The 17,490-nt window shown below is 42.3% G+C and overlaps 1 protein-coding gene across 1 annotated transcript in view; it reads left to right on the top strand.

Moving 5' to 3' along the window:
* The window catches only part of CEP131 (centrosomal protein 131), a 49,124-nt gene extending 41,357 nt beyond the window's left edge, over nucleotides 1-7,767 (top strand). The window contains 8 exon segments of the mRNA XM_021000868.2: nucleotides 261-368; nucleotides 514-631; nucleotides 1,172-1,246; nucleotides 1,466-1,608; nucleotides 5,069-5,246; nucleotides 5,355-5,551; nucleotides 7,253-7,313; nucleotides 7,413-7,767. Of these exon segments, the coding sequence (XP_020856527.1) occupies nucleotides 261-368; nucleotides 514-631; nucleotides 1,172-1,246; nucleotides 1,466-1,608; nucleotides 5,069-5,246; nucleotides 5,355-5,551; nucleotides 7,253-7,313; nucleotides 7,413-7,487 (955 nt within the window). The 3' untranslated portion in view covers nucleotides 7,488-7,767.
* The last annotated feature ends 9,723 nt before the right edge of the window (nucleotides 7,768-17,490 follow it).

Genomic DNA, 17,490 nt, shown 5'->3' with positions numbered 1-17,490 from the left:
TCCCAGGGGTGGGGGCATAATGGGTCTTCCCTTCCCACATCTCATTATTGGCTCACCTTAACACAATTGTCTCACTTTCCCTTACCCCAACGCACACTTGCCCTGGTTAATCTACTGTGTCAACTTAGCTGATAGTAGATGATCTATCCTTGTTGCTTTAATGATTCAACTGCAGATGGAGGGAATTGAGGGAAATGCACCCTCCCTTCAGTGGTTAAGCAGAAATAAGGATAATCGAGAAGAATCTGTCTTCCCAACAGATACGAGAAGCACTTGGAGGAGGAGGAGCAGGCCCTTCAGCAGCAGCGGCGCCGACTCTACAGTGAGGTGGCGGAAGAGAAGGAGCGACTAAACCAGCAAGCAGCCAGGTAGCTGGGAGTGAGGACAGACCACAGCGGGGCAGGAGGCCTTGTGGGAACTAGCCCTGCTGCAGTCCACCAGATAGGTGCTTTTCCATGATTCTTTTTCACCTGCCTTCTTTAGCACTGACCACTTCTGACTGTACCTTTTCAGGCAGCGGATAGAGCTGGAGAAGCTGAAGCAGCAGCTTGAGGAGAACAGCTGTGTGGTGACGAAGGCTCTCAGGGAGGAATATGAAAAGGGGAGAGAGGAGCAAGAAAGGCGGCACCAGGTTTCCCTTTCTCTCTTTCCTTCCATCTGCCTGTCACCCCTCCAGCCCCCCACCTCAGCTTTTCCTAAAACTACCCAGTGACATTCTTCTGTTCTCACAATAGCAGCATGAACTCATTTTAACCTAAAAAACACTAATCAGGTACCTACCATGTTGTGACTCTTTCTCTTGAGGCCCAAAGGAAGGTTAGGGTCACTTAAGATTTCAGAGCATTGTTTTACTCTGCTGAGTCTCTTGACTCTCAACCCAGGGCACTTCTTAGTAGACCCGGCAACATTTCAGGAAACCCAGGCTTCTCCTTTTCTCCCTCACAGGCAGCTCTAGTTGCTCTGAGAACTTCTTGGTCTCCCTTGGTGGTGCCAAAAGGTGACTAGCTAAGCCTGCTCTGTCCTCTGCCCTAAGCTCTGAGTCTTTCTGGAATCACAGGTTTATTCTTCAAGGTGCTGTAGGTCAAATTTTAGCAGGCAGAAGCTCAGGCCCTGGGGTGAGTGGAGAGTGGTCGGTAGGGTCTGTATCATAGGGCTTTGCTTTGTCTTTTAGCTGGATATGAAAGCGTTGAAGGAACGGCTAGAGGTGGAGAAGGAAGCCTGGGAAGCCAACTACTTAAAGAAAGAGGTGAAAGCCAATACTTACTCCCATTGGTCAACAAACCTTCCATGTCTTTCCCTTCTGCTCCTTCCTGTCTCTTAATCTCACGCCATCTCATCTCAGGATTCAAAGAAAAGGAAATCAGCATGTGGTCAGGAGTTGTAATCTTTTTTTAAATTTGTATCCCACTATTTAGTAGAATAGTCTTCATTAACATCTGCTGGGGTCTCTGCTGTTCTGTCTCAGGAAGCATGGCTGCTAAAACGGGAGCGTGAGCTGAAGGATGAAGTTCGCAAAGTCAGAGACAAGGAGATTGAGCTGGTTATCCAGAGGCTTGAAGCTGATATGACCCTGACCAAGGAGGAGTGTGAGCAAACAGCTGAGAACAGGTAAGAATCAGAGCCAGAGGGAAAAAGACGATTCTTGGGGCAGGTGTTGCTAAAAGAGTTAAGTCTGACCTGACTGCAGTGGGGACAATCACTGTATCTATGACAAGCAGTCATTGAGTCTCTACTATGTGCCATAGGGTGAATGGAGAGGAATATTGTATATTAAGGAAGGAAAGGTAGGAAGAAGCCAGATTGTGACATTTAAATGCCTAACTGAAGATGTTAAATTTGATCTTAGAGGTAATAAGGAGCTACTGGAGTTTATTGAGGTGGGAGGAGCTGGGTTAAGGAGGACTTAAAGTTTAGGAAAATCAGTTTAGCAACTGAGTGCAAGGTGGGCTGAGGTGGGGAGGGACTTGAAGCAGGGAGACCAACTAGAAAGCTATTGTGATGGTTCAGGCATGAGGTGAGAAGCCTGTACCAAGGTGGCAGCTGTGTGAGTGAGATGCTATGGTGATAGAAATGACAAGATTTGGCAATTGAGTCAGGATGTGAGGTGGATGAGAGGGGGGAAGTTTGATGAATTAAGCATTTGTTTAGCACTTAATATTCCAAGAAGCATCATGCTAGGCACTAGAGGTAGAAAGAAAAAGCAAAAACATTTGTGTGTATACACACAAATGCACATATATTTTCTTACATATATATATGTGTGTGTCTTTCCCTCTCCCCTCCCTCCTCCTCTTCCTCCCTCCCTTCCTCCATCAGAACATATAGGAGAAATACATAGTAAATGGAAGGTAACCTCAAAGGGGATGGCATTAACAGCTGGGGCCTCCTGGAAGAGGGGAAGACAAGGAATCTCAAGAATTTGGGAGGGGGAGCGTTCCAAGCATGGGGGACAGCAGCAAGGAACAGCAGTTAGACCGATGTGGATCACAGAACGTAGAAAGGAGTGCAGCATAAGATGATTAGGAAGAGAATGGGTTGTGAAGAGTTTTAATGCCAAGGACTTTATATATTTGATCCTGTAAATAATAGGGGTTTGTTGAGCAGAGGGGTGACCTGGTCAGACCTACACTTCAGGAAAATCTGATTGGTGGGAAAGGTGAGTGACAGGCACTATGTTCTTCTACAGGGATGAATGAATAAATAATAAACAAAGCATTTATTGAGTGCTTACTATGTTTAAAGTACTGTTAACTGATGGGGATATAAATAGAATAATAAGACAGGCCCTGCTCTGAAGAATCTCATGTCCTAATAAAGGAGACCACACAGATAGAGCTTTCAGATACAAGTGAGAATGGAAAAATCCTATGGGGGCTTAGGGTGCAGAGACAAAGGAGATGGTAATGCCTCTTTAATATCATTTTCACTGATAAAATCATAACAGTTTCTGATTTTGAACCATTTGACAGTGCCAAGGACTTTGGGGGCAAGAACTTTCATTTCTGGGTGGTAAAAAGCCTCTTTAACAGCCAAAGAAACAATCTTCAGTGGAAGACAGGTTGCTAAGTGATTGTAGTAAAGGAGGGTCCAAAAGTAGCAATGAGAAGCAAGAATTTCCCGACTCTACCACCGTGACTGATCAGTGACTGATCACTGAGTTACTATATGAGTTTAAGGTGCAGCCATATCTGGAAAGGTTTTTGAGGGAAGCAGTATCACCAGGAGGGAGCCGGATCTTAGTGCCAAAGATGGAAGAAGTGAAAAAGGAAGAGGATTAAATGAAAACAAGTTTGCTCACTATGGAGCGGGTGGTTCCAGAGGGCAAAACTTGAGTCAGATGTTTGGGGGGATGGAAATGAAATGAACAGCAAGAAAAGAGATTGAAGGGATGTTCTTTAGCGGCCAAGGGTTTAGTATCACAGGAGTGTCGAGATTAAAAGGCGTGGGAGTATGCTGGGGAGTGAGATCAGGTAGAATAACAGGAATTAGCCTAATGAAAGTGTTCTGGTAAAGCCTGTTGACTCCTCAGAATAATAGTTTTAAATGCATAAAATAAATGACATAAGATTTAGTGAAAATAAAGATAATAAGTTATCCATCCAGGTTCATAGGCACCACCACTCCCCCTCCCCACGGACCTTGTAGTCTAGCAGAGTAAAATAAGTTGCTGATGTTTACATACTGTTCTGCAGTTTACAAAGTGCTTGACGCAAGTGGTGCAAGCTGTTGTCATTCCCAGTTTGTAGATGAGGAAATTGAGATCTAGAGCGGTTAATTGCCTCATTTATGATTACATAGTGCTGAAACTGGGACTCAAACTCAAATTGCTGTCCCCAAGTCCAACTTTCCCATTTTACACATGAGGAAACAGACGCAGAGAAGCTAAGAGAGCTGTCCATGGTGACACTGAAGTGTCAGGAGCAGGTCCTCCAGCTGCAGATCTGCGCTGTATCAGTGGCCCTGCTGCAGCACACCAACCCTCCCCACCCTCCCCACAGGGGCTTGCTAATGCTGCAGGAGAGGGGCAGTGTGAGGCACCTGGCCTCACATAATGATTTCTTACATTCAGATAGTGCTCTAAGGTTCATAAAGCACTTTGGTAACAGCCCTGTGAAGCAGGTAGTTCAGCTGGGTGTTGTCATGTAGAGGGACCCTGTCTCTTAGCTTCTTTCAAACTCAGTTTCCTTGTCTGTCAAATAGGGGTGACGATAGTAGCAGACAACGAATGAATGAAAAAGCATTTATTAAGCACTTAGTGTGTGTCAAGCACTGTGCTAATCGCTGAGGGTACAAATATATAGCAAAGAGAGTCTCTTTCCTCAAGGAGCTTTACATTCTAGTTGAAAAAGACAACACACACAGTAAAATGTGTGGTCCAGGAGGGCGTATGGTTTGAAAAGTTAAAGGGGTGGTGAATGGAATAATTGGGACACATACTGACACACCCTTTCCTGAGCCAATTATGGTTCCAAAACTGGAAGGGGTATTAGGGCCAGAAGCTGGTGCAGAGGGACACAAAATGTGGCTGGAGACATGGCTTTTGACAAAGTAGGTGATGAGGCAGCTGCCAGGCGGCACAGCAGTCCCAGGTGGGGTTCTGGCCATGAAAGGGTGAGGTCTGCCAGGGCTTCGCGTTTGGACCAGCTGGTGTAGAAAGATACACAGTAAAGCACTTCGTAAACTTTGGGGCACTCTGTAAACATTGGCTGTTATGACTGTGGTTATCCCCGGCTTTATAGATGAAGAGACTGAAGCCCCAAGAAGGTACATGATTCTCTCATGAGGTCACAGTCAACTTTAGAGACAGGCATCAAACCCGGATTTCCTGACTTGATCCACTGTAGGCTGAGAAATCACAAAAGCCAACAAGCGTGGACCTAGATCAATGTGTAGAAGGGGTTATAATGCGGTTTAGTAGATACCAGTGACATGCAGTGACAGAGTGAGGGATTTGGTGATATACTGAAAGTCCAGTAGCAAGTCAGTGACAAAACTCGGCCTAGACGTCAGGGCTTGTGATGTTGCCAGCGTGTCCCCCACCTCATCTTTGGGTCTTTCCTGCCTTCAGGATCAAGCGTGTACGGGACAAATATGAGGCAGAACTCGCCGATCTGGAGCAGTCAGAGCGGAAGCTGCAGGAGCGCTGTGCAGAGCTGAAGGGCCGGCTTGGGGAGGCTGAAGGCGAGAACTCTCGGCTCCAGGGCCTTGTGAAACGGAAGGAGAAGGAGGTGGAGGATGTAATGATGGTGAGCCCAGGCATCCTGGAGGTACCATAAGCTGGGGGGCTCTTACAGAATGTCCTCTCCCCTTCCCTGCATCCACAGGCTGCCTCTGATTCTTAGCTTCTCCTGCAGGTGAAGGACAAGTTAATGGAAGAGAGGAGCAGCCTGTCAGAGGTGATCCGCCAGGAATTCTCAGACCGACTGATGGCGACCGAAGAGGAGAACAGGAGATTGAAAGTAGAAATGTCAGAGCTACGGAGCCGCCAACAGCTAGAACTAGAGAAGATCACTCGGGACAAAGAAGCTGAGCTGGAGGAAGTGCACAAAAGGTGAGAGTGCCGTGGTTCCAGCCAGTCAGTCCTTCCTCTTTGCATCAGTAAATGGGTTGATTCTTGTCTGAGAAGGCTTCCTTGAGGAATAACAGCAAACCTGCACTTTAAAAATTTTTGATATTTTTTTCCTCAATTACATGTAAAAACCATTTTTAACATTAATTTAAAAAAAAATTTTGAGTTCCAAATTCTCTCCCTGCCTTCCTCCTCATTGAGAAGGCAAGCAGTTTGGTATAGGTTATACATGTACCAAGTCATACAAAACATAGTTCCACATTAGACATAACGTGAAAGAAAACAATAGACCCCCCAAAAAACCCAAGAATAATAAAGAAAGTAAAGAAAAAATATGCTTTGATCTGCATTCAGACTCCACAGTTCTGTCTCTGGAGATAAATAGCATTTTTCATCTTTGGGATTGTCTTGGATCATTGAATTGCAGAGAATAGCTAAATTATTCACAGTTGATCATTGTACAATATTGCTGTTACTGTGTACAGTGTTCCGGTGCTGTTCATTTTACTTTGCATCAGTTCATGTAAATCTTTCCACAACCTACATTTTTCAAGGATCTACTCAGTGTTTAGCACGGCAACCAGGGGAGGACATGGCTTTGACTTGTGATATATGGAAGGAAAGGATGGGTATAATGGAGGCCAGGGAATAAAGGGAGAGCCGCTTCTGTTCCCATTCCTAGTTGCCCCTGTTATTTAGGGATAGCCCATGTGCCCCTATAATTTTCCAATATGAGAGAAAATTCTTTAGGAGAAAAAGTTGGATGGATCCTGCAAAGCAGCTATTTAGCACTGATTCACTTCACCCACTGCTGCCCAGCTCACTCTTATTGCTTGTTTTGCATTGGTTAAGGTGCACTCTACAAGTGACCCATAGTCCATTGCCCTTCTTGGTCAGGTTTGCCCTCCATAGAGACATAGTAGGAGAATTACTGGACCAGAACAAGATACAGTTTAAACATACTTTCTGGGCTATCCCAGTATAGCCATATATTACTGATCCTAATGCAGCCAGAGGAATGATACCAGTACTGTTAAGCACACATCCCAGTCATGGGTGTGGCAGGGAAGGGCAGAACCAGTAGGCCTAGGAAAGGAGTCTATGAGAAGGTATGTATCTATACCAAAAATAAGTAAATTATTCTGTGGGTATTGATCTGAGAGGCAAGGCCCCCTTGGGCTATGGAAGGAGATAGCTCAGCACTAAAGTCCTCACTTGTTATTAATAAATAACAATGCCCTTTTGTAGAATTGGTCAGTGAGGGCTAAACAGTGCCTTTCTTAGCAGGCTAGTCATGTTCTTGTGCTGCTGACAGAACGTATATCCCTAGGGGGTGGGTGAGTATGGAGCAATCTTTAGTCTCCTAGGGAGGTTGATAGGAAGCAGCAGTGGTCTGAGCCCTTGGACAGGTTGCCTGGTGATTTGGCATCATAGTGATTTGCCTAGTGGGTTGTGTGAAGACTGTTCCTCTGTAGACAAAGGTACAGATGAAGAAGCAGGCCTAAAGCAGCTAAGTGATTTCATCAAGGTCACAAAGTTGAATTATTGCCAAAGTATGTTTCTAATCCAAATCTTCAGAGTCTCAGTCTGGGGTTTGTTCCACTGGTCTTCTGTTCCATTGACTAAATATGCTGTGGGGTAATTGGAGCTTCCTAGTCAACCTAGTGTCTGTTCTCCTCGCAGGGTCAAGATGGCTATAATGAAGAAGGAAGAGACTGTGAACAACCTTCGAAAACAGTATGAAGTAAGTTGTTCCTTCCACCCTCTACCTCTTGATCTGTCCCGGGGGTGATGTCCTCTGTGAGGCCCTGAGCCTGACAAGCTCTGTGTATGTGTGTCCCAGGCAGCAGTAAAGCGGGCTGACCACCTCGAGGCATTGCTGGAGCAACAGAGGAAGCAGCTCCTGAGTGTCAAGTGAGCACCCCCCTCTTGCCACATGGAAGAGAGACTGCAGCTACAAGTCTGCTGGGGTGGCCCTCACTGTCTAGTGTGACTGTGAGTCTATGGCTGTGAATGAGGAAGCACTAATGCCCTGGGGCTTGGGAGAGAAGAGGGCCTCTTCTCAACCTCTGCTGTTCTATTTTTACAGTGTTTGTCCCCCATGCCCATGAATGAGTGGCTCCTTATCCTGAGAGCCATCTCAGGGCTTCTGTCATTGTATTTTAACATTAAAAAAGTCACTGGTTTCTAAAACACAATGCAGCCGTTTACTTTGTCTCTCCTAGAGTGAGAAGAGTTTGGAGATAAGAGGGTAGTCATAGGGACATCTGTTCAGAAATGCTAATATGGGACCTGGAGTAGCTGAGTTTCTCGTTATCTCTTATGATGTCCCTTCCTTCTCTTTCCCACTCTCCCAAACCATTTTGGAGTGAGGATCCACTCAGTGCCCTGGTGTGGAGAGATAGAAGAGTAGGCAGGCTTACAGGGAGGCAGGGGATTGTCCTGAGGGACAGTCGGGTCCCAGCTCCCAGGTCTTGTCCAGGTTCTGCTGCTTGTAACTGTTCAGTCCCTGACATTGCTGCACCTGGCTTCACCCCTTAGCTGCACTGATGAGTATGGAAACTGCTTATTCCATTCCCCAGACACACCCACAATGGATTTGAACATTTAAAAGGATAATTTTATTAAGAAACAGGGAAATAACACAACCAAAGTACAAGAAGCATTCGTAAGAGATGGTAGTTCACCAGCAGAAGAACTTTGCTGAGCACAGGTTTCCAAAATGCTGTAAATGCCAAACAAAGAAACTCAGATTTGCTATTTCTAGGACTAAGGATTTCCAGATCCCTTTCGGAGCGTACTTCCTCCTCAGTCTTATTTTATGCAGGCTTCAGTTTCTGGCCTAGGCTGAGCAGCACTTCTTCATAACTTCCCTTGAACCCTCAAGGCCCTACCTGTTCCTTTGGCCCGTGAATGAGGAAGGCATTTTATCTGATTCCAGAGCTCTGTGTCTCCTCCTCTAACTATCCAGCACTGATCTTACAGCCATCACCTCAGAAGTCTCTATCTTTGGTCTTATGGAATTATTGCCCTTGCCCCTGATCTTTTTCTTTCTTTCTGGTTTAATTTGTCTCAGTCACATTCACTACCCTACCATTATTCTCTTCATCTAACCTCATGCAGTCCGATGACTGGAGAAAAGAGAACACACACATCAGCAGAGATGTGGAAGTGGGATTGACGTGACATGGCAGCTATGGTGAGTGCAGTAAGGGAAAGTCAAAGATAACCCTAAATTTTCCAAAAGTCTACATGACTGATACATCAGCAAAAACAGGGAAGAGGCAGGGAAGGCAGGTTTTTTGTTTTTTTTAATTTATTTATTATTATTATTTTTTGTGAGGCAGTTGGGGTTAAGTGACTTGCCCAAGGTCACACAGCTAGTGAGTGTTATGTGTCTGAGGTCGGATTTGAACTCAGGTTCTCCTGACTTCAAGGCTGGAGCTCTATCCACGGTGCCACCTAGCTGCCCCTAGAAGGCAGGTTTTGAAGAAGGTATGTTGACTTTGAGGATGTAGGACATCCAAGCTGTCCAGGAGCCAGTTGAAGATGTGGAACTGAAGTTCAGGGAAGAGATTAAGATTGAATCAGTGTATTATATTTAAGGATTATCCAAAGAGAGGTGATCATGGAAACCGTGGGAGCAGATGACATCACCAAGAGGGAGGGCACAGAGAAGATCTAGAACAAAACCTGGAGGGAAAAGAGAGTGAACCAGTGACGGAGACCAAAAGAGGGGGGATCAGACTGGAGAGAGCAAAGGAAGAGAAATCGAGGGGGAAGGGGTTTTCAGGAGGATGAGAACTGACAAAAGGCAGTCAAATTGAGAGTGAGGTTTTCAGTAGCATGATGGGATCAGCAGCCAGATTGCTTCGCGTTAAAGACTGAGCATCCCCTTAATTTCCAGTTCTTAGCCACCACAAGAAGAGCGCCTATAAATATTTTTGCACAAATAGGTCCTTTTCCATTTTCTTTGCTCTCTCTGGGATACAGACCTAGTGATGGTATTGCTGGGTCAAAGGGTATGCACAGTGTTATTATAGCTCTTTGTGCGTAGTTCCATTTTGTCCTTCAAAATGGTTGGACTAGTTCACAACCAGGAGACATTATTGCTATCACGACCCCCTCTACACCTGAACCAATGATCCTTCCTCTGTAGCTAACTAAAAGACATTAAGCAAAACCAATTGACATTTAGAATAGTCGGACATTTTATGCAGCGATCTCCCACCTTCTAAAAAGAGGGGCATGTATTTTCTCATTTTTCCCCTGGGCCAAGATTATTCATTATAATTACATAGCATCCAGCATTGTTGTTACTGTTTTTAATTTACATTTCCTGATTCTATTTACTTAATTCTGCATCAGTTCATACATGTCTTCCCATGTTTCTTTGAATTGCTCATGTATCATTTCATGCATAACATTCCATTCATATACACAGTATGTTCAACCATCCCTCAGTTGATGGGTTTAATAAATGAGGATGGTGTGGGAAAGAAAAAAGGAAAGAACTACGAAGCCTAAATTCTGGCGTTTTTATTTATTAGGAAAGAACGTTAGAAGATACCGTCTTGACTTAGTCCTATTTTATGTCCTAGTTTGTAGAACCCTGGAGTGTTTCTGTAATATGAATTAATTTTTTGAGTCTAGACCTGCGTTTCATCAGTGTGGAGAATTCCTCCTGTAGAAACTTTTGCCGCCAAAGCATTTCACCAACCATCTTTAAATTATAGTAAGGGAGAGTCACCTGAAGCTCTGACTTACCCTAGGATGTGTCAGACAAACACCAAATCCAAGTTTTCCTGACTTTATGCACTGTACCGTGCCACCTCCAGTCAAGTGAATATTCCTTGCTTATTTTAGGGATTTTTGCACATTCAGCTTTAAATTCAGAGGGGATATGTTTCCTGAAGCCAGGTATATTGTCCTACCCAAGCATTCTCGATGGCTAGTGTGGCTGGAAGTATAGGAGAGTGCATCTAGGACATTGTCATCATTCTGACCAGGCTCTTGGCTCCCTCCCTTGGAGGGTGTATCCACACCAGTGAGATCCCTGATCTATTAAAGGGTAACCCAGGTGTTGGAGCATCCTAGACCTTCGATCCCACCAACGTGAGGATGGATCCAGGTACAGTTTTAGAGGGCCTTTCATATTTCTGGCTCAAGCCCGAGCCCAGTGAAGCTCTGGGGATGTCACTGTTTGGTTCATTTGGCTTTCCCAAAAGGGACTTTGGCTCCACTGCAAGAATTCAAAGGAACATCACATATTTTGACAGAAACTAAGAATGGGCTTAACCTGGTGTAGTGGATGAAATGGTGGACTTAGAGTCAGGAAGACCCGAGTGCAGATCCCTCTGTATGAGCTTGGCAGTTAACACTCTGAATCTCGGTTTCTCCATTTATAAAACAGAGAGAGTGATACCTACCTCATCTGGTTGTTGTGAAGATCAAATAGAAATAATACATGTCAGGCTTTTTGTAAACCTTGAAGTACCATATAAACGTCAGCTGAAGTTATAACAAGCCCCAAACACAGAATTGATGAAGTAAGAGCTGAAATCAAGGAGTTAATGAAATCTAAGGAAGAAAAAGTTGAGGAACCTGAGGTCGTTGAATATATTGTTCACTTAAGGCAAATGCCAGAAAACCAATGAAACATAACAAAAGTAATACCAGTCTCAAATGTCTTTGCAGAGGAGATAGACATAGTTAGATTAGGATTTTGAAATGCCCTTTTAAAAATAATAATAGCTAACATTTATGTAGTGCTTATGTGCCAGGCACTGTACTAAGTACTTTATAATTATTTTCTAATTTCATCCTCACAGGAACCCTGCGGTGTAGGTGCTGTTATCCCCATTTTACAGATGAGGGAACTGAAACAGAGGTTCACTTACGTTACTTGCCCAGGGTCTCATAGCTAGTAAATGTCTGAGGTCACATGTGAACTTAGGTCTTCCTGACTCCCAAGCCCAGTTCTCTACCTCTGCCTCAAATTTTCAAATTTGATGGCATGGATACATATAGCATACCACTTATATCAAAACAGAGTAATTCAGAGAAGCTGGGAATTGCTAACGTCGTCATGAAAGAATGCATTCTCTCACAGTATTTGACAGAGTAGAAACATATCAGGACACAACAGTACACACATCTATAGCCACAGTCTGTAAGAAATACTCCTGATAACGGGCACCAAATACCACCCTGGGCAGGGGCAACTGAGGAAGCTATGGAAAACCTGCAAAAAGATTCTGGGAGATTGAATAAATATCTAGCTGGTACCGTTTAAGTAGAAAACTAGATCCCTGTATCACCCAATACACACAACATTTAATATGGGCAATGTAGTATATAGTTTATAGTCTGGATTTCCTTAGCAATGGAAAGTAAAAGTCAAAAGATTAAGGGGGTACAAGCAACACAAAGAACAGCAGTGGAAGAAAAATACCAACGAAAAATCTTACCACAAGCTCCAGAAGCAGAGAAGTCAGAGACAGAGAGAGAACAGTGTGTTTTATGCACATTTTCCCCCAGAGAGTTTGTTGTTAAACATTTACTAGCCTACTACTGTAAAATATCTACATTTCTTTTTTTGATTATCACAAATCCTTTGATCACAAATCACTGATGACATATATACATTATATATAATGGACCAAGAATAATAAAAACACTAGAATAATTAGCATTTGATGGCCACATGGAAAATGATCCTTTTTTAAAACATGTTGCCACTACAGTAATATTAAGATATAAAGTATGGCGTCTTTCTGGTGAGACAGTTTAAGCCGATTTTGGCTTAGACTGCTCTTATTAGTTACTTGATGTTTCAAGTGTGACTTCAATGAATAGCATTAAATAGCTTCTTTATGTTATAGAATCTGTTGCAAATCATATCAGATGTTATACCAAATTATATCAAAGTGCTATTTGGAATCAAGTGTAAAATTCTTAAATGTATTATCAAGGAAAAATTGAGTTCGAAGCTTTTGACCTTGCATCAGGAGGTGATACAGATAACTTGTTTTTCTCCTGACAAGACACACTGAGCATAAAGTTATTCAGGAGAAATTTTGGCTGTGTATATCAAAAGACTTACCAATATTGAATGGGATGAAAGTACTGAAAGCAGTTAACATCTGCACAATACCAGTCTTTAAGGTACATTTCAAAAACCAGTGCCGTATTAATGAAACACAGGCATTTAAAGCAATTACAAGATTAATTCTCTTGTCAAAAAGGAGGAAGGATTAGCAGATGTTCTCAATGCACATGACAAAGTTAGAAATTTACAGAAATACCTTTGAAACAAAATAAGTATCACCGATCCACTGTAAAGGCTAACAATGGGTATACATCATTGAATTTGTTGAATGTAATCAAAAGTTGTTCACTTCCAGATGAAGCCAAGGAAATCACTAAGATCCAAAAGGGAATCAAAAGGCCTTCTGTGGGCAACAGCTGCATGAACTCAACTAACTGGACCAACAAAGAAGTGAACAAATGCTGAATCATATGGCTTCTTTATAGAAAAGGAGAGATTGCCACGAGACATAGGAGGATTAGCGTTAAGGAGCCCAGATTTATTGATAAAGGCAAATAAAAGATATGGGTAGAAACCATGCATCTGCATGGAAACCATTACTGCAGTCTGCAAAAATTTAGCTCCTACTTAATAATAATAATAATAATAATAATTATAGCATTAATATAGTACTTTAAGGTTTACAAGACATTTTACCTATATCTTATTTGATCCTGACAACAACCTTTGAGGTAGTTGCTATTATTATTCCCATTTTGAAGATTAGGAAACAGGCAAGGGGAGATGGGTGGTGGCTGTCTGCTGACAGTTTTCCCAGTCCCACTTTCCTAAACTCCACCTTGACCTGAGGGCAGCCTATTGAAAGTACAGCTGACCTTGATGTTAGGTCAGATGTAGAAGCCAAAAGTGAGTTGCTAAGGAAGTTCCTCCCACACAGGGTTGGGGAGCAAGTCATCTGAGCATATTCATCATATCCACTGGCTCATTGGATGATTAACAGCGCATCCTGCTTGGCTCCCTTGTGCCATCTGTTGCCTACATATCACCCCTAAGTACATAATACTATTTTATGAGCCCCAGACAACCTCAGGATGGGGACCTCTGTTTAGAAGGCCTTAGAGTACTGCAGGGATCTGCTGGAGAAAAATGGTATGCCCCATGTGTTTCAGGGACCTTCGGAAATTTTTTTTGTCCAGACCGCCATCTGAATTGCCCTGGTGGGAGATCCACTGGGGAAATGTATGGGCTTTCCTAAGTGCTATAGGGACCTATGGAGGCGTTTTCTCCTTGGACAGTTTGATTTCTCACCCAAAGGTAAGTGGGAAATTCCAGCAATGCTAAGTCCTCCAAGCCTGTTGGGAAAACATCATTGCTCTGGGAGACTTTGCCTCTGGGAAGAGAAGCTTGTTGTTTTCTTTTATGCTTTCTGTTTTTATAATTGTTATTTTCTCTTTTTTTTTCTTAATTGTTTTGGGTTGGGACAGACAGGACTTTATACGTATTAGACAGATGGTAATTATGAAAACTTTGTGAAACACTGTTTGTTATATTTGCATGACTTTATATTTGGGGGCTGACTATAATTTTCAGGCCCACTGCCTATGGTATGGCTGAGCCCTCAAAAGACTGTCAGCTGTGACATCATCTAAGAACTGTACAGAATAGACAGTTGGAACTCTTTACATGGCATCCAGAAGCCATTAAAAATTGCCTCATGGATTTTGCTGGATATTTTAAAATTTCTTTTTTATTATGAACTTCATGAGCATCAAAAAAAGTAAACATTTCCACATGTCAATGTTCAGTCACGTCCAACTCTTTGTGACCCCATTTGGGGTTTTCTTGGCAGAGTTACTAGAGTGCCATTTCCTTCTCCAGCTAATTTTATGGATGAGTAAACTGAGGCAAACAGGGTTAAATGACTTGCTCAGGGTCATACAGCTAGTGTCTGAGGCCAGATTTGAACTCAGGAAGGTAAGTCTTCCTGACTCTAGGCCTGGCGCTCCATCCACTGCACCACCTAGCTACCCCAAAAGATTTTATATGAAATTATAAATCCCTATTAATATAACTTGTCTTTTCAAGTATAAAATTTAGCATGATATTACCAACTCTACCCTATTGTTGTCTTCTCTGACTTTCCTTTTACTCTCTTTTGTGTATTTTAAGATATTTTATTGGCACTCTTTATTGTATCACTATCACCACACTTCACTTTTCCCCATAATTTTCCCCCTTCAAAAAAAACCCCTTCCCTTATAAAAAAAATAAGTACAATCATGCAAAATCAATTCATATGTGAACTGTGTTTAATGATGCATATTTCATTCTGCCTCTGCAGTCCACCTTTCTGCTAAGAGATGGGAAGCATGTTTCATCTTCAGTCTTATGTTGTAGTCATGAATTATTGATGCATTGATCTTAGCTATTAAGTCATCAAAAATTGTTTTCCTCTAAAATGTAATATATAATCAGGGATTCTCAACCTGGGGTCATGGACTTCTTAAAGTTTTTATAACTATTTCAATATAATTTTTTCTTTTAATGCATTTAAAAACATCCCAAAAAGAGGACCGTGGGAGATTGCCAAAGGCATCCATCATACCCAAAATATTAAGAAAGAAGCTCTAGTATAATTATTCTCCTGGTACCGCTACATTAACCCTGCATCAGTTCATAGAAGTCTTCCCAGGCTTCTCTACATCACTTCATTCTGTCATTTCTTCCTGGTCAAGAATATTTCATCATGTTCATACATTGTAATTTGTTCAACCATTCCTCAACTGGTAAGCACATACTTTATTTCCAGTTCTTTGATGTATCAAAAAGTACTGCTATTGATATTTTTGCACGTATGAGTCCCTTCTCTCTGTCTTTAATTCCTTTGTAGTATGTGCCATAGAGTAATATCCCTGGATTGAAGGCTGTGCACAATTTAATGTCTCTTGGGGTATAATTTCAAACTGCTTTCCAGAATAGTTGGACCACTTCACAGCTCCACCAAGAGTGCATCAATGTGCAATGCTCCCATGTCCCCTCCAATAATTGTCATTTTCTTTTTTTTCCATCTTGGACAGTTAGATGGATCTGAGATGGAAAATCAGAGTTTTAATTTACGTTTCTTTATTAATGATTTGGAGCATGTTCTTATGGTTGTTGATAGTTTGCTGTCTTTTGGAAACTTCTTGATCATAGCCTTTGGCCATTTATTTATTGAGAGATGGCTCTTGTTCTTGTATGTTTGCATCAATTCCATTGATATATGATATACATTGTGTATAGGATAATAAACCTTTAACAGGAAAATCGCTGAAAAGATTTTTTCCTAGTTCATTGTTTTCCTTCTAAATTAAAGTATATTGGTTTTTTGTTCAAAACTTTGAAAATTTTGTATAATCAGAATTTTCTGTTTTATCTTTTATAATTGCTTCTGTCCTTTGGTCAAGAATTCTGTCCTATCTATAGTTGTGAAAGTAATTCCCTTTCCTTCTTTTCTAAAACACACACACATATGTGTATGTATATATTTTATGTATGTGTGTGTGTGTGTGTGTGTGTGTGTGTATGTATCCTTTTGACATGTAGGTCATGTATTCATTTGGAGCTTATTATTGTATATAGTATAAGATGCTGTCTAAACCTAATTTGTCCCAGACCACTTTCCAATTTTCCAAACAGGTTTTGTAATAGTGAGTCCTTACCCCAGAAGGTAGTGTCTTTGGTTTTAGCAAACACTAGGTTACCTTGTTCAATTGCTTTTAGATCGTGTGTATGTGATCTATTCCATTGGTCAACCTTTCTTTTTGGTCAATACCAAATCGTTTTTATGATCGCCTTCATGATACTATTCATGTATATATAGCTTAAGATTTGGTATTGCTAGACTCTTTTCCTTCCCGCTTTCATCCATTATTTCCCTTGACATTCTTGACCTTTTGTTTCTCCCGATTAAATTTCATTTTATTATTCTTTTGTCTAGTTCCACAAAGTAATCCTTTGATAATCTGGCATGGCACTGAATCTTTCACACAGACTCAGTTGAAACGCTTTAGTACAAGGCACTGGGGGAAGGCCCTCAAGAGGATGATGCTTAAGCCTCTTCAGATCCTGGAGAACTTTCTAGAATTAGTGATATGGACAGATGTGCCAAGCTGCACGCTAGCCGATTTCTTGACTACAGCAAATGTTTAACATGGATGGGGGCTGGGAGAGGAGTGTAATGGCAGTAATCAGAGGAGCCCCACCTCCCACATCTGCTCTGGCTAGAGCACTAGTCCCCATCTTCAGGACACTTCCAATGACATGTGCCCACGTCTTTTGCTGAAGGACATATGTGAATAGAGACTCCTAGTTAGTCATTGCCTTTCTGTGGAAGGGGTAAGGTAAGCTATGCCAAAGAAGACTGGCCATTGAGCATCAAAAGCTGCGCACTTGGTAGATTTTATTTTATTTTTATTTTTGCTAGGTAATCAGGGTTACGTGACTTGCCCAGGGTCACACAACTAGTAAGTGTCACATGTCCAAGGCCAGATTTGAACTCAAGTACTTCTCACTCCAGGGCCAACATTCTATCCGCTGTGCCACTTAGCTGTCCCTCACTTGATTGTTTGTCCTTCATTCTCAAAGAGGACCATGACATCAAGAAGATGATGTCATGACTGACAAGTGACTTAGATTTAAGTGAGGCAGGGCTGTGCAAAGTCACCAGCCTTATTCTCTCCTCCGGAGCCATCTGGGTCCAGTGGCAAGGTATAGATCAGGATGACTAGAGATGGCCCTGGGTGCAGTGGGAGACCTCGGCCTTTTTAAGCTGTCTTTCCTAAGTCTCAATTTGTCTGAGACAACACCCATTCGGTCATTAAGACTAGAT

Source organism: Phascolarctos cinereus, unplaced genomic scaffold (genome assembly GCF_003287225.1).
Source record: "Phascolarctos cinereus isolate Bilbo 61053 unplaced genomic scaffold, phaCin_HiC Scaffold_5;HRSCAF=322, whole genome shotgun sequence".
NCBI lineage: Eukaryota > Metazoa > Chordata > Mammalia > Diprotodontia > Phascolarctidae > Phascolarctos > Phascolarctos cinereus.
This window is presented reverse-complemented; position numbering and strand designations above follow the sequence as displayed.